Source organism: Rosa chinensis, chromosome 7 (genome assembly GCF_002994745.2).
Source record: "Rosa chinensis cultivar Old Blush chromosome 7, RchiOBHm-V2, whole genome shotgun sequence".
Classification (NCBI taxonomy): domain Eukaryota; kingdom Viridiplantae; phylum Streptophyta; class Magnoliopsida; order Rosales; family Rosaceae; genus Rosa; species Rosa chinensis.
Genome location: NC_037094.1, coordinates 40572744 through 40595533, shown reverse-complemented (window position 1 = coordinate 40595533; position 22790 = coordinate 40572744). Strand labels below are relative to the sequence as shown.

At 38.9% G+C, this 22790-nt stretch overlaps 1 protein-coding gene across 1 annotated transcript in view; it reads right to left on the bottom strand.

Annotated features, from left to right (window-relative positions):
• The window catches only part of LOC112175918, a gene marked incomplete at both ends in the record, with an annotated part of 102879 nt that extends 83380 nt beyond the window's left edge, over positions 1–19499 (bottom strand). Inside the window, one exon of the mRNA XM_024313655.2 lies at positions 19278–19499. Coding sequence (XP_024169423.2) covers positions 19278–19499 — 222 coding nt within the window. The remainder of the gene's footprint in view (positions 1–19277) is intronic.
• Between the last annotated feature and the right edge of the window lie 3291 nt (positions 19500–22790).

The following is a 22790-nucleotide window of genomic DNA, read 5'->3' as shown; positions in this document are numbered from 1 at the left end:
TCAATCAGTCATCTTTAATTCCCACATTGTCACCTTGTTTTTCCATGTCATCTTCATGAAGCTTCTCGTTCCATTTATGAACTCAATTCAGCTTATTTATTCCAAAAACCTGAAAATAGAAGCTTTCTAAAATAAGAAATGGAAACTTTCTTAAACTAAAATGGAAACTTTCTAAAAATGGAAAATAGAAACTACAAAACGGAAACTTTCTACAATTAGGAACTTTCCCATTCGAAGAATGGAAACTTTCCTAAACAGAGTTTTATTAAGGAAATAACGCAGAAAATATAGGGAAATAACAGTTAAAACGTCACATTAAAATGCTCCTATCATTAGTCACCTGTGGCTGGGAAGGAACTCATAGCTAATCGTGCCCTAAACACCCAACAATATGAGGGTATGGGTCACCCTATTCGTAGGGTACATGAAGTGAGAAAAAATACTGCCATTGAAGACCAACTGAATAAGCTCACCCTCCTCATGAACCAAGTCATAAGTTCTAAGGGGCCAGGCGCCTCAATAGCTTGTGGGGTATGCTCTATGCAAGGGCATGTTACAGATCACTGCCCTCAACTAAATGAAAATGGTGGATGGGAATTTGCAAATGCCATTGGAGGGTATCAAGGGGGACCTCAACGTCCTAAGTATGATCCTTATTCAAATACCTACAACCCAAGATGGAGGGACCATCCCAACTTCAAGTGGACCAACAATGAGAACGTTCAGAATCCTCTTGGTGGGAACTTCCAACGTCCTCAAGGCCCTTCCTTTCAAGGGCCTCCCTTTCAGAAGCCTTACATGCATCCTCAACAGAACTCAGGAAATTCCAATTCTCACTATGATAAAACGTTGGAAGCCTTGACTAATTTCTACCCAAGCTTTGACAAACTCTACACAGGCTTTGATTCAAGGACAGCAGACCCACACCAAGGATATTGCAGACCTTAAGAAGCAAATGGGTCAAGTTGTGGACTTCATGAGCAAGATCCACGAAACTAGAAAGCTCCCTAGTAATACAATACCTAACCCTAAGGGTAATGTGGAGAATGCATCAGTTGTTACTACAAGGAGTGGAAGAACATTCATGGATCACCATAAACAAACCAAGGATGCCCAAGCAAGCATTGAGATTGAGAAAGATGAGCCAACCAAGTTGGGACTTGAGAAAGATCCTGCAACGTCCAAGGTAAAGGATAGGACGTCCTCACCTCCTAAGGCAATTCCAGAAAGTAAAGGTAACAATTCTAACTTATCCAATTCGGTTATTGCTAATAGTTCTTCTCCTTGCATGCCCTTCCCACGCAGGTTTGCCAAATCTAAGAAGGATGAGAGTGACCAAGCTATCTTGGAAACTTTCAAGAAGGTGCAAGTGAATTTACCTCTTCTAGAGGCCATCAAGCAAGTGCCTAAATATGCCAAGTTCCTAAAGGAGCTATGTACTACAAGAAGAGTAAACCGTGAAAAGGAGGTGGTAAAGGTAAGTGAGAACGTTTCTGCCCTCATTCAGAGGAAGCTGCCCCCAAAATGTAAGGATCCTGGAAGTTTCACCATTCCTTGTACTATTGGTAACTCAAACTTTAAGAATGCCATGCTAGACCTAGGAGCATCTGTGAATGTTATGCCCTACTCTGTTTATGAAACCCTAGGTCTAGGTGATAGGAGCATTTTAATGCGACGTTTTAACTGCATTTCCCTACATTTTCTGCGTTATTTCCTTAATAAAACTCTGTTTAGGAAAGTTTCCATTCTTCGATTGGGAAAGTTCCTATTTGTAGAAAGTTTCTATTTTTGTAGTTTCTATTTTTCATTTTTGGAAAGTTTCCATTTTCAGTTTAGGAAAGTTTCTATTTTTCTTACTAGTTTCTATTTTCAGGACCTCGGAGCTAAAAAGTGGAAATGAACTCACAAATGGAAAGAGGAGCTCGCCAATGTTGGAAGGAGACAAAATGAGATACAAAGGGCTGCATAAATAAGCTGAAAAGAAGAAATGAAGTTTTCCTGGTTCAACCAGGAAATCCTGTTTCAACCAGGAAACCTTGTCCAGAAGAGGAAACCCTGCCAAAACAAGACTCTTGAGTCAACCAAGAAAGGAAAGCAGAAAAATGAAGTGTCATGGCATTGAAAGAAGCTTCTTGAAGACATTAGAAGATGACATAGCTTGAAGGTGACGCACAAAGGCCCAAGAACTCTCAAGAGGTTATGGATTTCGGCAAATGGATAAAGGCCCATGGAAATTAGGGTTTGTGACACATGAGAGATATTTTTGGAGAATATATATGTGTTTGCCGTAAAATACAAAGAGGAAAAGGAGGAGGCAACATGAAAATCTGAAAATATAATTGAAGACTTTGATTGGAGTAATTCAAGGGAGATTTTTAAGGGCAAAGAGATATTCTTGGAAGATTTAAATGTGATTTTTGGCCGAAAATGGTGAAGCAAATCAGCATTTATTTATGGAATTTCGGCAATTACTTTCCCAAGGATATTTGTGGCCGAAATTGGTGAAGCAAATCAGAATTTATTTATGGAATTTCGGCAATTACTCTCTCCTAAGATATTCTTGGCCGAAATTAATGAAGAAAATCAGAAAATCCTTATATAATTTCGGCAAGGATATATATTAAAGGAATTTAGGGAATTAATTTGGAGAGTTTTGATTGGTTAGATGACACACCAAGGCTTACTTGGCATTCTACGATTGGTTGGACCACATCACAAGGCTTACTTGGCATCATACCATTGGTTGAAGTGATGTGAAAATTTCTGATTGCTTGGAGAACCCTAGCCGTGCCCCTATATATTCTCCCCTTTTCTCAACTTCAGGGGTTCCTCTCCCCCATACAATTTACACTTTAGAAAAAAATCAGAAAATCTTCTTAGCATAGCCGTGAGTTTCTCCATCCTCTAGTCATCTCCACGAGTTCAAGCAAGGCCAAGGGAGAAGAAGAATTGCCGTGAGCATCATCATCCACCACCATCCTTGAAGCTTGCTTTCGAGATTCAAGAGACCACTACATCAATCGTTCATCACCATCTCCATCTCACGGTGTAATCCGATTCTCCTTTGTAACCTTTGCTTTGAATTTCGTTGGTTATGAACTAGTTGACATATGTGTTTGAACAAATATTAATTTCTGGAATTTTATGATTAATTGAGAATTTTCAGATTCATATATTGTGATTCGAGAGTTGCTTATGTGAGTTTGTTTAATTAAATTTGCGTTATAGATAACTTTTGTATTTTAATCTTATGTGGTTGCAAACACTTAGGGTTTTGATATAATTGGTGCTAGATTTAAGAACATGAAATCGACTTTTCGTTTTGTGTAAACTTGAATCAAAGTAGTAAAGGTTTTGTACAAAGATCGAATTTAATTAACGAGGATTGCAATTAGGTGGACTTTTCCATACTAAGTTGTACACTTGAGTTGATAGCCTTTCTCTATGTGTAATGCGTTAAACATGACATGATTGACTAGCTTTCTAGGGTTTGATTGCATGTTTGATAGGATTAATCTAGGTGCTTTCGCTTAGGTTAATTAGCATTGAAAAGTAAAAAATGGGAATTCATTTGCTTTCGAATGTTTCACATGATCAACTCCTTTCTCATGACTTAGATGAACAATATTAGGGTTTGAGTCAATTTTAATCATATATTTCAGTTTTGATCTTTGTTCTCTCATCCCATTTGTATTTTTATGTTTGTGCATTTTAATTGTTTTCTTAACTTAATTTATTTTCAAAACCCAAAAACAAAATCTCCCCCCTTTTCGTAAATAATGTTTATACTTGTGAATATCTTTGTGAATATTATACTTTGTTTTAATTTTAATTGTTTAATTGTTTGACAATGACAGGTGTACCCTCAATCCCCGGAATAGAACGATCCCTATTTATATTACGTACTACTAATGACATTTCAGGGTTAAATTATGCGCTTGCTTTTTAGCTGCATCAATTTTTGGCGCCGTTGCCGGGGATTGAAAAATCACTTGTTAAATTGTGAATATTTGTTGTATATATTTTGTTCGAAACATAGATTAATTAATTTACTTAGGTTGTTTTTTATATTGTTGAATACGAGTTTTAATTGTAAGTTGTAAATTGAATGGAATAGGTGAAGTCGCGTTTGTTAATATTGGCCTAAACCCCTTATTGGTACCTAGTTCAGGTCCCTTAAGGTTGAGGGCGGCCTTTATTAACACTTGTTGAACTGTCTTCACACTTAGGACCTTTTTCATCTTAGTAAGTATAGCCTATGTGGAATGGTGTCTAGGAAGGGGACAAAGTTCATGACGGGTTTTTGAATCCAGAAGTGCTTACAAATGGGCCTAAACCACTATGTGGGAGTAGCTCATGCCAAAATGGATTTTTCCTCTCGTGTTCGTCCTCCCCCACCTGGCCATTTCAGTAAGGTTGCCCAAAGGATGTAAGAGGGACTTTGTGTCTAGACGACTATACTTGGGCCGCATGTCCAACTTGATTTACTGCTTGGAATTAGATTTGATATCAATAATATTTATGACAAAAGAAAATGTAACAAAATGTTGTGATACACTAAGGTAGGAAAAAAAACATTTGTGTAAATATTTTTCATTTTTTTTTTTACTCACTTGTGTACTTAACTTGTGTCTTATGTACTGACTTGTTAACTTGTGTACTTAACTTGTTAATATTACATGTAGTTTGTAATTCACTAACTTGTTATACTTGTTTATATATATATATATATATATTTTTTTTTTTGTATTTCTTTGTTAATTATAGTCACTAACTTTATTTAATGGAGGTACCGTCTGGTTGAAAGACGTTAAATTCAAGCGCTGCTTGGGAGGCAACCCAATTCAGAAGCAGCTGTGAAGGAGTCTTCAATAACACAGATTTGCTTTCTCTTTCGCTATTTCTTTTACTTTATAATTTTCTCCTTTATTTTTGTAGTCTTTTCGTAAATTCCATTCATATATGCTTAATTGTTTCATTGCATGCTTATGATTGATTACATTGAGGACAATGCAATATTTAAGTGTGGGGGAAGGGATTTACACTTTTATCTTGAGTCATATATTGAAAAATACAAAAAAAGTGAAAAATGTCAAAAATTTAAAAATTTTCGTTGCTTTTGTTTTTGTTTTGAGTCTTAGGATGCCCTTTCAACTGTCTAGGATGATTCTATATCTCTGAAATCATGATTAAAAGAGGATCACAAAATTGAGATGATTTCTAAAATGGTATTCTTTGGTTAATTGAGATATATGAAAAATGTATGCATGTGTAGTGGATATGGATTTCGTGACTTTGGTACAGAATATGAGCATGTTAAGATGAGTTTTGATTCATATAAACCCATGTGAGATAATTGAGCCCATGTCCCTTTTTCTTGGAGTGAATCGAAAATATATATTCTTATTTTCTTGGCGATGTTTTGATGATCTCATTATTCTTTCATCTTGATTGACTACTTGCCATAGATTAAGTTTGATGGACTAGAGAATGCTAGAATTCACTCTTGTGCTTGTTGAAACGTTATATCAATACATGGCCCTGATTCTGGAAAGGATAGAGGCACCCTAGGAATTACCACCATTGACAAATAAACCTGTGTCCTTAATTGTGCCAGTCGTGGGACCCCCCTAGATAAGCCCCTTTGAGCCTACATTAAGCCTTTTCATTCATCACCCTTAAAATCCTTAACCATGAAGCTTAGTATAGTTACAACCCTACCCTTTATTCTAAAAACTTAGTGGAGCTATCTTTTGAGACATACTACGTGGGTTTGGTGCTAAGGATGAAAATTGAGAAGAGGTGAAAGTTCAAGTGTGGGGGTAGACTTATCCATAAAGAAAAAAAAAATGTGTGAAAAAGCCGAGGAAAAGAAAGTGAAAAAGAAAAAATGTGTACGGCTAAAAGAAAGAAAAATGTTTATGGATTTTAGTCCCCCATACTTAGTGATTTTGGAGTTTACTTTGAACTGAAGGCCCATTACAGAAAATATGGCCTTTGTCCAATTCACTTGTGATGCCCCGGAAATTCGTAATTATTTTCCGAGGATTTTCCGGAATTAATTTTATAACTATTGGACGGTTTCGTGGCTCGTGGATGGAGCGGAAGTGTTTCGGGCGAATAATTAATTGAAGAATATGGTATTAGGGGGTTGCCAAAGGTTGACTTTTTATTCATAGGGATTCTCCGAAAACTTCCTTCACGAAAGTTGTAGAGCGCGTCGATACGAGTTCGTGGACATATGGAACGCGAGAATCGGAATTTGTATGAGGAAGTTATGGCCATTGGAAGGAATTTCCATTTTTGTATAAATAGAAGTTTCCCAAGTTGGAAACTTACTATTTTTCATTATTTCCGTTTCCGGAAATCCCTTCTCTCTCTCTCTTCTCTCTCGTTCGCACCTTCATATTCGAAATTATCCGACTGACCCGACCCGGACCCGGTCGATCCGACCCGACTTTTCCGGCGGACTGCGGCTGTCTCCGGCGACGAAACTTTCCAGATAGCATCGTCTCCTCCGTCTGGTCGTCCCTCTGGTGTCCTCTAGCGCCGATTCTCCTCCACAGCGGCGCTACAAGGCGGTGCAGGTTGGTGTTTTCGGACCCGGCCGGAAAACACAACTCCGACGTCGGCAAGGCTTTGAGTTTCCTTAGTTGAGTTCAGAACAAGCTCGCCGATCGATCCTTGGTGGTTGTTTGGATCGATTCACGTGAAACTTCGATCAACTCAGTTGGGATCACTGTTCACGGCTTGTGAGGTAGTTTTCGATCCCTTAGGCTTGTTTTCTGACTTCGATCCTGTTATGAAAGTTCACAAGCATGCTTAGATGAAGCTTTTTGATGTTGGGAGTTTTGTGAAATAATGAGTTTTTGGCCGGCGGCGGTGCACCACCGTCTGTGGCGGTGTTCCGGCGGTGTTCCGGCCACTTAAGGAATTGGTTTTGGTATTATATATGTTCTACTCGTTGATACGAGCGTTTCGATATATAATATGCAAATTTTGGAGTTCGTATGGAATTGTTATGATTTTTGCAGTTTCATACCGATCGATTTATTCGATCCTTGAGGATTTGAGCGTCCGATCGACTTGTGGTTTGGTCACATCGATCGTGGACGTATTCCGAGGACTTTGGGAGGTCTCGGATGTGGTTTTGCCTCGATTGGCGCCACTTTGGGGGATTTTAGTTCAAAACAGGGGTTTCAGACTTAAAATTGGTTATGAATCGTTACTGATTTGAGATCATTGGTGAATAGGTGCTTCTAGAAGGTGAATTGGACGAGTTGTTGGTGATAGTGTACTAGTTCGGTTCTGTATAGAAGACGCAGCGGGATTCTGAGGTGAGTAATCTCACGAAGTTCATATCACGAACGGGTTGACCCTATTTCTTTGAGAGTTATTTAGTTAACTGCAAACTATGGATGGTGTTAGTGACATTTCTGAGTAGATGACTATGTGTGTATATACATATATTATGGGATGTATATATATGCATACGTATTCATGTATTAGTTGTGGATTTGTGGAACAATATGCATGAGTGATGCTTTTTATTGTTTTGGGTTGTGGCTTTTGGAAAACAATTGGTGGGAAATGGTATTTCTATTGTTTTGAAAAGTGTTTGAAGATTTGAGAGTCACAGGTTGTGATTTCTCCTTTTGAATTGATTTAACATGTTGATCTGACGACCGGTGGTCTGAGGATTTGAGAGTCACAGGTTGTGATTTCTCCTTTTGAATTGATTTAACGTGTTGATCTGACGACCGGTGGTCTGAGGATTTGAGAGTCACAGGTTGTGATTTCTCCTTTTGAATTGATTTAACGTTTTGATCTGACGACCGGTGGTCGGAGGATTTGAGAGTCACAGGTTGTGATTTCTCCTTTTGATTTGATTTGACGTTTTGATCTGAGGGTCAGGTTGGCCTAAGGATCCGGGGTTGCAGGTTGCATCCTCATGGCAATATTATATCGTAAGATTGAACCTTGGCCGGGTGACAGGTTACGATTCAGTTAGAGCTCTAGTCTGTCTGCCATCGTACTTTAAGGATCTAAGTAGGTTACTTAAGACTCCTGGGTACATGTTTTGTCCAGGTTGGACTGATTTGTTGTTTTGTCCAGGTTGGACCGATTTGTTGTTTTATCCAGGTTGGATCGATTTATCATATTCTACTTGTTAGGTTAACAATGGGTATGATTTATTTGTGTTGATGTTTTGTCCAGGTTGGACCTATTTGCCGTTCTGTCCAGGTTGGACCTAATTATTGTTTTATCCAGGTTGGATCGATTTATCATATTTGAATTGTTAGGTTAACGATTTATATGATTTTGTCACGGTGTGACTTTCGTTGTTTCTTTTGGGAAAAGAGTATTGTTTTTGGAAGCATGGTATGTTTTCCTTATTCGCGAGTTGAAAGGTTTTCCTCGTTTTTGGCGTGAGTTGTGCATGTGTGGTTTGAGTTACTCATACGGGCTTGCAAAAGCTTACCGGGTTTGTTGTGTGGCAACCCGGTGCACCATTCCAACGGTGTAGGGGTTAATCCTGCAGGTTAGGATAATCGCGCTGAAGCTGAGGTAGTGCCTTTGCAGCTTTACGGTAGGAAGCCAATTTTGTGACTTTACCGTTATAAGGACTTCCGTTGTATAGTTACTCTGAGTAGCCTTTACGTTTTATTTTGTTGTTGACAATTTAATTCGTAAGCTTGTGTAATATATAACTCTTTGGAGCGAGTGTATATTAACTTTGGGGGTTCAGGGCATCAATATGTGTGTAAGTTAAGGGAAAAAGATTTCAGGTATTTCGTATTGATGACTGGACGTTCACGCATATATAATTATGGGGTTATATATATCGATTTTCATGTGTGTAAAATCAGGGGCGTGACATCACTAGAGTTCAAAGGAAGTTTAGAGTGAAGATTGGGCCCAACATGAAGACATTAGGCCCTTTTATGATCACCCCTAGGGAAAGTGACGTTTTTACAATGCCTTGCTGGAATTTCTTGAAGTCTCTACATTTACATGTGCTCTGCTAGGTTTTTAGGACACTTTGATAAATCCTTACCTTTCGTTTCTTTAAACCTTGAGCCTTAGCCCCATTACAACCCTTGAGAAGACCTTCTTGATCCTTAAGATGGGACAGCCCTTGATGTGGAGATGAGTTACAAGAGTTGAACATATGGCTTGGGTCCATCTGTGCAAGTAGTTGGTACCTTTCATGAGATCTTTAAAAGAAAAATATACATGTGCTTTCGTTTCATATAATATGTGATATACTTGCTATCTTTCACATATACTTGAGTGTATAAGCTTTTAAGCATTGCCTTGAATTCTGAGAGAAGAAAGAGTGGATATGCCTTGTGAGGATTGAATCAAACTTGTTTGAAACATGCTTGACAGAACCCATCACCATTGTTACAACCAAGTCCTACTTGTGTATGTGTAAATTATGTGTTTCAATTAACTCTCGAATGCTTAAACATTGACTCTTGGTTAAGTGCTAATCTTGGTGTTGTGAAAGTAAGAGATTGCTGAGACAAAAAGTTGAAGGGCAATAGAATTTTCGTTTGGTTGACTCTTTAAATTTTCGTTGAGTCTTAGTGTGTGTCTTTGTGTGATTTTGCTAAGGGACTAGCAAAAGCTAAGTGTGGGGGAATTTGATAGGAGCATTTTAATGCGACGTTTTAACTGCATTTCCCTACATTTTCTGCGTTATTTCCTTAATAAAACTCTGTTTAGGAAAGTTTCCATTCTTCGATTGGGAAAGTTCCTATTTGTAGAAAGTTTCTATTTTTGTAGTTTCTATTTTTCATTTTTGGAAAGTTTCCATTTTCAGTTTAGGAAAGTTTCTATTTTTCTTACTAGTTTCTATTTTCAGGACCTCGGAGCTAAAAAGTGGAAATGAACTCACAAATGGAAAGAGGAGCTCGCCAATGTTGGAAGGAGACAAAATGAGATACAAAGGGCTGCATAAATAAGCTGAAAAGAAGAAATGAAGTTTTCCTGGTTCAACCAGGAAACCTTGTCCAGAAGAGGAAACCCTGCCAAAACAAGACTCTTGAGTCAACCAAGAAAGGAAAGCAGAAAAATGAAGTGTCATGGCATTGAAAGAAGCTTCTTGAAGACATTAGAAGATGACATAGCTTGAAGGTGACGCACAAAGGCCCAAGAACTCTCAAGAGGTTATGGATTTCGGCAAATGGATAAAGGCCCATGGAAATTAGGGTTTGTGACACATGAGAGATATTTTTGGAGAATATATATGTGTTTGCCGTAAAATACAAAGAGGAAAAGGAGGAGGCAACATGAAAATCTGAAAATATAATTGAAGACTTTGATTGGAGTAATTCAAGGGAGATTTTTAAGGGCAAAGAGATATTCTTGGAAGATTTAAATGTGATTTTTGGCCGAAAATGGTGAAGCAAATCAGCATTTATTTATGGAATTTCGGCAATTACTTTCCCAAGGATATTTGTGGCCGAAATTGGTGAAGCAAATCAGAATTTATTTATGGAATTTCGGCAATTACTCTCTCCTAAGATATTCTTGGCCGAAATTAATGAAGAAAATCAGAAAATCCTTATATAATTTCGGCAAGGATATATATTAAAGGAATTTAGGGAATTAATTTGGAGAGTTTTGATTGGTTAGATGACACACCAAGGCTTACTTGGCATTCTACGATTGGTTGGACCACATCACAAGGCTTACTTGGCATCATACCATTGGTTGAAGTGATGTGGAAATTTCTGATTGCTTGGAGAACCCTAGCCGTGCCCCTATATATTCTCCCCTTTTCTCAACTTCAGGGGTTCCTCTCCCCCATACAATTTACACTTTAGAAAAAAATCAGAAAATCTTCTTAGCATAGCCGTGAGTTTCTCCATCCTCTAGTCATCTCCACGAGTTCAAGCAAGGCCAAGGGAGAAGAAGAATTGCCGTGAGCATCATCATCCACCACCATCCTTGAAGCTTGCTTTCGAGATTCAAGAGACCACTACATCAATCGTTCATCACCATCTCCATCTCACGGTGTAATCCGATTCTCCTTTGTAACCTTTGCTTTGAATTTCGTTGGTTATGAACTAGTTGACATATGTGTTTGAACAAATATTAATTTCTGGAATTTTATGATTAATTGAGAATTTTCAGATTCATATATTGTGATTCGAGAGTTGCTTATGTGAGTTTGTTTAATTAAATTTGCGTTATAGATAACTTTTGTATTTTAATCTTATGTGGTTGCAAACACTTAGGGTTTTGATATAATTGGTGCTAGATTTAAGAACATGAAATCGACTTTTCGTTTTGTGTAAACTTGAATCAAAGTAGTAAAGGTTTTGTACAAAGATCGAATTTAATTAACGAGGATTGCAATTAGGTGGACTTTTCCATACTAAGTTGTACACTTGAGTTGATAGCCTTTCTCTATGTGTAATGCGTTAAACATGACATGATTGACTAGCTTTCTAGGGTTTGATTGCATGTTTGATAGGATTAATCTAGGTGCTTTCGCTTAGGTTAATTAGCATTGAAAAGTAAAAAATGGGAATTCATTTGCTTTCGAATGTTTCACATGATCAACTCCTTTCTCATGACTTAGATGAACAATATTAGGGTTTGAGTCAATTTTAATCATATATTTCAGTTTTGATCTTTGTTCTCTCATCCCATTTGTATTTTTATGTTTGTGCATTTTAATTGTTTTCTTAACTTAATTTATTTTCAAAACCCAAAAACAAAATCTCCCCCCTTTTCGTAAATAATGTTTATACTTGTGAATATCTTTGTGAATATTATACTTTGTTTTAATTTTAATTGTTTAATTGTTTGACAATGACAGGTGTACCCTCAATCCCCGGAATAGAACGATCCCTATTTGCTTATACTACTAACGATATTTATAGGGTTAAATTATGCGCTTGCTTTAGCTGCATCACTAGGGGCACTAAAGTCTGACAATGTTATCATTCAGTTAGCTGACAGGTCCAATGCATACCCTCGAGGTTTGTTGGAAGATGTGCTTGTGCAGGTTAACCATCTTATTTTTCCAGCTGACTTCTATGTGTTGGAAATGGAGGACTCCCCTGTGAGTTCCACTCCATTACTTTTGGGACGTCCTTTCCTAAGGACAGCCAGGACGAAAATAGATGTGTATGCAGGCTCCCTCACCATGGAATTCGATGGTGACATTATTGGCTTCAACATCTTTGAAGCCATGAGGTATCCCATAGATGTTCATGATTGTTTTTCTGTTGATATTTTGGATGAACTTGCGCAGAAGATGTTCGATATTATGCATGAGGATACCATAGTTACTACACTTGAGAGTGGGGTAGGCTACACAAAGGAAGGCATCACCATTCCAGAGGACAAGCTGAAAGACACTTGTGAGGAGAAAATCATTGAGAACGTGTCCTTCCTTGAGGCATCACCCTTTATAGGTAAGTCCATTCTACCTTTGTCCATTCAGTTAAATGCTAACAAGACTTTACCTTCAGTGGTCCAGGCACCAGAACTTGAGCTAAAACCTCTTCCAGACCACTTAAAGTATGTCTACTTAGGGGACAAGGAGACCTTACCTGTGATAGTGTCCTTTGCACTCACGCCTTCACAAGAGGATAACTTGGTAGAAATGTTGAAGAGACACAAGACCGCCATAGGATGGACATTGGCGGACATCAAGGGAATCAGCCCTACAACTTGCGTCCATAGGATACTTCTTGAGGAGGGGTCCAAACCCACTAGAGAGGCTCAACGTCATCTCAACCCTCCATTGATGGAAGTTGTGAAGAAGGAGGTCATCAAACTCCTAGATTGTGGGGTGATCTACCCCATTTCAGACTCCAAATGGGTGTCCCCAGTTCAGGTGGTACCCAAGAAGTCTGGGGTAACTGTGGTGAAGAATGCTGAGAATGAGCTGGTGCCCCAGAGGATAGTCACAGGCCACAGAGTATGTATCGACTAACGGCGCCAAAAATTGATGCGCCTGAAAGCAAGCGCATAATTTAACCCTGAAATGTCATTAGTAGTACGTAATAAATAGGGATCGTTCTATTCCGGGGATTGAGGGTACACCTGTCATTGTCAAACAATTAAACAATTAAAATTAAAATAAAGTATAATATTCACAAAGATATTCACAACTATAAACATTGTACACGAAAAGGGGGGATTTTGTTTTTGGTTTTTCGAAAATAAAACTAAGTTAACAAAACAATTAAAATGCAAAAACATAAAAATACGAATGGAATGAGAGAACAAAGATCAAAATCGAAACATATGATTAAAATTGACTCAAACCCTAATATTGTTCATCTAAGTCATGAGAAAGGAGTTGATCATGTGAAACATTCGAAAGCAAATGAATTCCCATTTTTTTACTTTTCAATGCTAATTAACCTAAGTGAAAGCACCTAGATTAATCCTATCAAACATGCAATCAAACCCTAGAAAGCTAGTCAATCATGTCATGTTTAACGCATTAAACATAGAGAAAGGCTATCAACTCAAGTGTACAACTTAGTATGGAAAAGTCCACCTAATTGCAATCCTCGTTAATTAAATTCGATCTTTGTACAAAACCTTTACTACTTTGATTCAAGTTTACACAAAACGAAAAGTCGATTTCATGTTCTTAAACCTAGCACCAATTATATCGAAACCCTAAGTGTTTGCAACCACATAAGATTAAAATACAAAAGTTATCTATAACGCAAATTTAATTAAACAAACCCACATAAGCAACTCTCGAATCACAATAATATGAATCTGAAGATTCTCAATTAATCATAAAAATTTCAGAAATTAATATTTGTTCAAACACATATGTCAACTAGTTCATAACCAACGAAATTCAAAGCAAAGGTTACAAAGGAGAATCGGATTACACCGTGAGATGAGGATGGTGATGAACGATTGATGTGGTGGTCTCTTGAATCTCGAAAGCAAGCTTCAAGGTTGGAGATGGATGATGGATGATGGATGCTCACGGCTATGCTTCTTCTCCCTTGGCCTTGCTTGAACTCGTGGAGATGACTAGAGGATGGAGAAACTCACGGCTATGCTAAGAAGATTTTCTGATTTTTTTCTAAAGTGTAAATTGTATGGGGGGGAGGACCCTTGACGTTGAGAAAGGGGGAGTTTTATATAGGAGCATTGATAGGAGCATTTTAATGCGACGTTTTAACTGCATTTCCCTACATTTTCTGCGTTATTTCCTTAATAAAACCCTGTTTAGGAAAGTTTCCATTCTTTGATTGGGAAAGTTCCTATTTGTAGAAAGTTTCTATTTTCGGTAGTTTCTATTTTTCATTTTTAGAAAGTTTCCCATTTTCAGTTTAGGAAAGTTGCCATTTTTCATTTTTGGAAAGTTTCTATTTTCGGTAGTTTCTATTTTTCATTTTTAGAAAGTTTCCCATTTTCAGTTTAGGAAAGTTGCCATTTTTCATTTTAGGAAAGTTTCTATTTTTCTTACTAGTTTCTATTTTCAGGTCCTTGTCACAAATGAGCTGAAACGAGCTCACAGATGGAGAGAGAAGCTAGCCAACGTTGGAGGGAGACAAGATGAAGTACAAAGGGAAGCACAAATGAGCAGAAATGAAGAAAAGAAGTTTTCCTGGTCCAACCAGGAAACCCTGTCCAGAAAAGGAAAGCTTGCCAAAACAAGACTCTTGAGCCAACCATGAATGGAGATCGAATTAATGAAGTGACATGGCATGAGAGAAGCTTCTTGAAGACTCTAGATGATGACATGGCATAGAGGTGACGCATGGAGGCCCAAAAACTCTCAAGACTTGTTGGATTTTCGGCTAATTGGATAAAAGCCCACAAGAGCCCATGGAACTAGGGTTTGTGACGCAAACCCTAGCCCTAAAGATGTTTTGCCGTGAATTTGCAAGAGAGAAACAAGGAGGTGACGTGGAAAATCAGAAATTAAAAGGAGATTTTCTAGGGAGATTTTCTAGGGCTATTTTTATGGAAATAAATCAAGAGATAAACCCTAGAAGACTCCTAGCCGTCCAAGCCAAGAGGAAAACAAGGGAATGCCGTGCAAACCCTAGGGAATTCGGCCAAGAGATAATGAAGAGAGAAATTAGGGTTTTTGCCGTGCAAACCCTAGGGAATTCGGCCAAGTTCCATTCTTTACGTTTATACTTTGAGAAAAAAATCAGAAAACAATACTTGTTCATACATATGTGTCAACTAAGGCAAAACCAACGAAAATTACAAAGCAAAGGTACAAGGAGAATCGGATTACACCGTGATGGAGATGAGATGGATGAAATGATGATGTGGTCTCTTGAATTTCGAAAGCAATCTTCAAGGTGGAGGGTGGATGGTATGCACGGCTTGTCTTCTTCTTCCTTGGCCTTGCTTGCACTTCGTGGTTGCCCTAGAGGATGGAGAGGAGCACGGCTAAGCTAGAGAGTTTTCTGATTTTTTTCTCAAAGTATAAACGTAAAGAATGGAACTTGGGAACTCCAAAACGTTGAGAAGAGGGGAGGTTATATAGGGGACGGCCAACTTGCTCTCCAAGCCGTGTAAACCTTATGGAATTAATCTGAAAATTCCACATAATTTCCTCCAATAATATCTTGCCAAATAAGCCCTATGAGGTGGTTCAACCAATCACAAAATTCCATTTAATTCCCTAACAATCTTGGCCGAAATTCCCTTGATAATATTCTGATTTTATACTTTAAATTCGGCCAAAATTCCTTTAGGGAATATAGGAATGTATCTAGACTTCTTTTGAGCTTTTCTTGGTCTCCACCTTTTTCTCTTTCCTTTTATTTCTCCCTTGAATCTCTCCTTGCCGAATTCTCTAGGGTTTCTTCTTTAATTCACGGCAATTCCTTCTTTTCCTCTTGGAATTCCACGGCAATAATATCTCTAGGGTTTATCTCCAAGTATTTTCTTTCCATAAAAATAGCCCTAGAAAATCTCCCTAGAAAATCTCTTCTTATTTTCTGATTTTTAACGCCAACTTCCTTGTTTCTCTCTTGCTTTGGACGGCAAATTCTCCCCTAGGGTTTATTCATGCGTCATAAACCCTACTTGCATGGGCTTAATGGGCCTTTGATCCATTTGCCGAAAATCCACTTCATTCTTGAGAGTTCTTGGGCCTCCATGTGCCACCTTTATGCCATGTCACCATCTAGAGTCTTCAAGAAGCTTCTCTCATGCCATGTCACTTCATTAATTCGATCTCCATTCATGGTTGGCTCAAGAGTCTTGTTTTGGCAAGCTTTCCTTTTCTGGACAGGGTTTCCTGGTTGGACCAGGAAAACTTCTTTTCTTCATTTCTGCTCATTTGTGCTTCCCTTTGTACTTCATCTTGTCTCCCTCCAACGTTGGCTAGCTTCTCTCTCCATTTGTGAGCTCGTTTCAGCTCATTTGTGACAAGGACCTGAAAATAGAAACTAGTAAGAAAAATAGAAACTTTCCTAAAATGAAAAATGGCAACTTTCCTACTGAAAATGGAAAACTTTCTAAAAATGAAAAATAGAAACTACCGAAAATGGAAACTTACTAAAAATGATAAATAGAAACTACAAAAATAGAAACTTTCTACAAATAGGAACTTTCCCAATCAAAGAATGGAAACTTTCCTAAACAGAGTTTTATTAAGGAAATAACGCAGAAAGTACAGGGAAATGCAGTTAAAACGTCGCATTAAAATGCTCCTATCAAATTCCCCCACACTTAGCTTTTGCTAGTCCCTTAGCAAAATCACACTAAGACTCAACGAAAATTTAAAGACTCTACAAAAACAATGACTCTATTGCCCTTCAACTATTTGTCTCAGCAATCTCTTACTTTCACAACACCAAGATTAGCACTCAACCAAGATTCAATGTTTAAGCATTCGAGAGTTAATTAAAACACATAATTTACACATACACAAGTAGGACTTGGTTGTACAATGGTGATGGGTTCTGTTAAGCATGCTTCAAACAAGTATGATTCAAATCCTCACAAGTTATATCCACTCTTTCTTCTCTCAGATCATGGCAATGCTTAAAAGCTTATACACTCAAGTATATGTGAAAGATAGCAAGTATATCACATAATTCAAGAAACGAAAGCACATGTATAATTTTCTTTAAAGATCTCATGAAGGATACCAACTACTTGCACAGATGGACCCAAGCCATAGGTTCAACTCTTGTAACTCATCTCCACATCAAGGGCTGTCCCATCTTAAGGATCAAGAAGGTCTTATCAAGAGTTGTAATGGGGCCAAGGCTCAAGGTTTAAAGAAATGAAGGATAAGGAATTATCAAAGTGTCCTAAAAACCTAGTAGAGCATATGTAGATGTAGAGACCTCAAGAAATCCACCAAGGCATTGCAAAAACGTCACTTTCCCTAGAGGTAACATAAAAGGGCCTAATGTCTTCATGTTGGGCCCAATCTTCATTGTAAACTTCCCTTGAACTATAGTGAATGGACAAAGGCCAAATTTTTCTGTAGTGGGCCTTCAGTTAAAGTAAACTCCAAAATCACTAAGTATGGGGGACTAAAATCCATAAACTTTTCTTTTCTAGCCGTACACAATTTTCTTTTCTTTTCATTTTTTCATGGCTTTCACATATTTTCTTCTTTATGGATAAGTCTACCCCCACACTTTAACTTTCACCTCTTCTCAATCTTCATCCTTGGCACCAAACCCATGTAGTATGTCTCAAAAGATAGCTCCACTAAGTTCTTAGAACAAAGGGTAGGGTTGTAACTATACTAAGCTTCATGGTTAAGGGTTTTAAGGGTGATGAATGAAAAGGCTTAATGTAGGCTCAAATGGGCTTATCTAGGGGAGTCCCACGACGGGCACAATTAGGGACACAGGTTTATTTGGCAATGGTGGTAATTCCTAGGGCGCCTCTATCCCTTCCAGAATCAGGGCCATGTATTGATATAACGTCTCAACAAGCACAAGAGTGAATTCTAGCATTCTCTAGTCCATCAAACTTAATCTATGGCAAGCAATCAATCAAGTGAAAGAATAATGAGATCATCAAAATATCGCCAAGAAATTAAGAATATATATTTTCGATTTTTACTCCAAGAAAAAGGGACATGGCTCAAATATCTCACATGGGCTTTATGAATCAAAACTTATCTTAACATGCTCATATTTTCTGTACCAAAGTTTCGAAATCCATATCCACTACACATGCATACATTTTTCATATATCTCAATTAACCAAAGAATACCATTTAAAATCATCTCAATATTGTGATCCTCTTTTAGTCATGATTTCAGAGATATAGAATCATCCTAGACAGTTGAAAGGGCACCCTAAGACTCCAAAACAAAAGCAAAAGCAACGAAATTTTTTTTAAATTTTTGACATTTTTCAATTTTTTTGTATTTTTCAATATATATGACTCAAAATATGACTCAAAACAAAAGTATAAATCCCTTCCCCCACACTTAAATATTGCATTGTCCTCAATGTAATCAAGAATAAGCATGCAATGAAACAAGTAAGCATATAGGGATGGAATTTACGAAAATGACTACCAAAATAAAGAAAAATTGGAGAAGTAAAAGGGAGAGATAAAACAAATCTGCGTTGACGACTCCTCCACAGCTACTTCTGAATTGGGTTGCCTCCCAAGCAGCGCTTAATGTTTATAGTCTTTCAGCCTAGACTTGTACCTCCATTTAATCCTCAGGGTTGGGAATGTTTTGGAGGGGTACATCCTCCACTTCATGTTCCACAAATGCCTCATAGTAAGGCTTCAAGCGATGCCCATTCACTTTGAACTCATTACCTGTTTGTTCACTCTTTATCTGCACAGCTCCATGAGAAAATACATGAGTGATAACAAAAGGCCCAATCCAACGAGAACGAAGCTTACCTGGAAAGAGTTTGAGACGAGAATGGAAAAGAAGAACTTTTTGACCCACAACAAAAGTCTTCCTTCGAATCATTTTGTCATGGAATGCCTTAGTCTTGTCCTTGTAAATTTTAGCACTTTCGAAGGCATCATTCCTAATCTCCTCTAACTCTTGCAATTGCAACTTCCTATGAAGCCCAGCTGCATCAATATCCATGTTGAACTGCTTCACAGCCCACCAAGCTTTGTGCTCCAACTCCACAGGTAAATGGCATGGTTTGCCATAGACAATTCGATATGGTGACATACCTATGGGAGTTTTGTATGCAGTTCTGTAGGCCCACAAAGCATCCTCTAAACGCAAGGACCAGTCCTTCCTGTTAGGGTTCACAGTCTTCTCCAATATCCCCTTGATCTGACGGTTAGAGACCTCAGCCTGCCCACTAGTTTGTGGGTGATAAGGTGTAGAAACCTTATGTGTGACATCATATCTCTTCAAGAGAGCCTCAATCGTCCGATTGCAAAAATGGGATCCTCCATCACTAATGAGAACTCTAGGCATTCCAAACCTGCTAAAGATGTTAGACTTGATAAAATCTGCAACAACCTTAGAGTCATTAGTCCTAGTGGCCTTTGCTTCCACCCATTTGGAAACATAGTCCACTGCAAGTAAGATATAGAGAAACCCAAAAGATGAAGGGAAAGGTCCCATGAAATCTATACCCCAGACATCAAATATTTCAACAGTTATTATATTGGACAATGGCATTTGATCTCTAGGACCTAGATTTCCTGTTCTTTGGCACTTATCACAAGTTAAACAATAGGCATGTGCATCCCTAAATAATGTTGGCCAATAGAACCCAGACTCTAGCACCTTAAACGCAGTCTTCTTAGACCCAAAGTGACCCCCACATGCTTTAGAGTGGCAAAAAGAAAGTATAGCATTATGTTCATGTTCAGGCACACATCTCCTAATCAATTGATCAGAGCAATACTTCCACAAATAAGGTTCATCCCAAACATATTGCTTAACAGTTTTCCTAAGCCTATCCCTATGAGCACGTGACATGGTATCAGGAATCTTTCTAGACACAATATAATTCACAATGTCTGCATACCATGGTTCACTTACCTGAAGTCCAAAGAGTTGTTCATCTGGAAACGTCTCCACCAGAGGGAGACGGTCTTCTGCGTGCACCAAACGACTCAAGTGGTCAGCTACCACGTTTTCACTACCCTTCTTGTCCTTAATTTCCACGTCGAATTCTTGCAAGAGTAGGATCCATCTGATGAGCCTTGGTTTCGCCTCCTTCTTGGTCATCAAGTATTTCAAAGCTGCATGGTCAGTAAAGATAGTAACTTTGGTACCAAGTAAATAAGAGCGAAACTTCTCAAGGGCAAAGACAACTGCAAGGAGCTCTTTCTCTGTGGTGGAGTAGTTCATTTGTGCATCATTGAGAGTCCTTGAGGCGTAGTAGATGGCATAGGGCAGCTTTTCCTTCCTTTGTCCCAAAACGGCTCCAACTGCGTAGTCAGAGGCATCACACATTAACTCAAAGGGCAAGGACCAGTCTGGAGGTAACATGATGGGGGCAGATGTCAACAACTCCTTAAGCTTGTCAAAAGCTTCTTGACACTCCTTGTCAAAGTGGAAGGGCACATCCTTCTGGAGTAGTTGACATAAGGGTCTCGAAATGTGAGAGAAGTCCTTGATGAACCTCCTGTAAAAACCTGCATGACCAAGGAAAGAACGAATCTCTCTCACAGAAGTGGGAGAGGGTAAGTGACGCACAACATCCACCTTGGCCTTATCAACCTCTATACCCCTAGCAGAGACAATATGTCCTAGAACTATCCCTTGTTGAACCATAAAATGGCATTTTTCCCAATTAAGTACAAGGTTAGTTTCCATGCAACGTTTCAAAATTATCTCCAGATTATTAAGACAATCATCAAAATTCTTTCCAAAAACTGAAAAGTCATCCATGAATACCTCTATGATTTTCTCAATATAATCTGAAAAGATACTTACCATACACCTCTGAAAGGTACCTGGAGCGTTGCAAAGTCCGAAGGGCATACGTCTATAGGCAAACGTTCCAAAGGGGCAAGTGAAGGTTGTCTTCTCTTGATCTTCATTTGCAATTGCAATCTGGTTGTAACCAGAGTATCCATCCAGGAAGCAGTAGTAGTCATGTCCAGCTAGGCGCTCAAGCATCTGATCAATGAATGGTAGAGGAAAGTGGTCTTTCCTTGTAGTTGCGTTGAGCCTCCTATAATCAATGCACACTCTGTGGCCTGTGACTGTCCTTTGGGGCACCAGTTCGTTCTCAGCATTCCTCACCACAGTGATCCCAGATTTCTTGGGTACGACCTGAACTGGAGAGACCCACTTGGAATCTGAAATGGGGTAGATCACCCCACAATCAAGGAGTTTGATAACCTCCTTCTTCACTACTTCCATCATTGGAGGGTTGAGACGACGTTGAGCCTCTCTAGTGGGTTTAGACCCCTCCTCTAGAAGTATTCTGTGGACACAAGTCGTAGGGCTGATTCCCTTGATGTCCGCCAATGTCCATCCTATGGCGGTCTTGTGTTGCTTCAACATTTCCACCAACTTCTCTTCTTGTGGAGTCGTCAGTGCAGAGGACACAATCACTGGTAAGGTCTCCTTGTCCCCTAAGTAGACATACTTCAAATGGTCTGGAAGAGGTTTTAGCTCAAGTTCTGGGGCCTGGACCACTGAAGGTAACGTCTTGTTAGTGGATAACTGAATGGACAAGGGAGAAACAGACTTACCTATAAAGGGTGATGCCTCAAGGAAGGAGACGTTTTCAATGATTTTCTCCTCACAAGTGTCTTTCAACTTGTCCTCTGAGATGGTGACGCCTTCCTTTGTATAGCCTACCCCACTCTCAAGGGTAGTGACTAGGGTATCCTCATGCATAACATCAAACATTTTCTGCGCAAGTTCATCCAAAATGTCAGCAGAAAAACAATCATTAACCTCTAGGGGATACCTCATGGCTTCAAAGATATTAAAGCCAATAATGTCACCATCGAACTCCATTGTAAGAGAGCCTTCATACACATCAATCTTCGTCCTAGCTGTCCTTAAGAAAGGACGTCCCAAAAGCAATGGAGTGGAACTTACAGGGGAGTCCTCCATTTCCAATACATAAAAATCAGCTGGGAAGATAAGATGGTTAACCTGTACAAGCACATCCTCCAACAAACCTCTAGGGTATGCATTGGATCTGTCAGCTAACTGAATGATAACATTGTCAGATTTAAGTTCCCCTAGACCTAGGGTTTCATAAACAGAGTAGGGCATAACATTAACAGATGCACCTAGGTCTAGCATGGCATTCTTAAATCTAGAGTTACCAATAGTACAAGGAATGGTAAAGCTTCCAGGATCCTTACACTTTGGAGGGATCTTCCTCTGAATTAGGGCAGAGACATTCTCACTTACCTTTACCACCTCCTTTTCACGGTTTACTCTCCTAGTAGTGCAAAGCTCTTTGAGGAACTTGGCATACTTAGGGACTTGCTTGATGGCCTCTAGGAGGGGTAGGTTTACTTGCACCTTCTTGAAAGTTTCCAAGATAGCTTGGTCACTTTCATCCTTCTTAGATTGGGCGAACCTGCGTGGGAAGGGCATGCAAGAAGAAGAAGGGTTAGCAATAACCGAATTCGATAAGTTAGAATTATTACCTTTGATTTCCGGTTTTGCCTTTAAAGATGAGGATGCCTTGGTCTCTTCCTTTGACGTTGCAGGGTCCTTCTCAATACCCAACTTGGTGGGTTCTTGGTCTTCCTCAATCTCTATGCTCATTTGGACCTTCTTGGGTTGCTTGGGTGGATCCACCAATGGTCTTCCACTCCTCGTAGTCACAACTGATGCATTCTCCACATTACCCTTAGGGTTAGGTATTGTGCACTA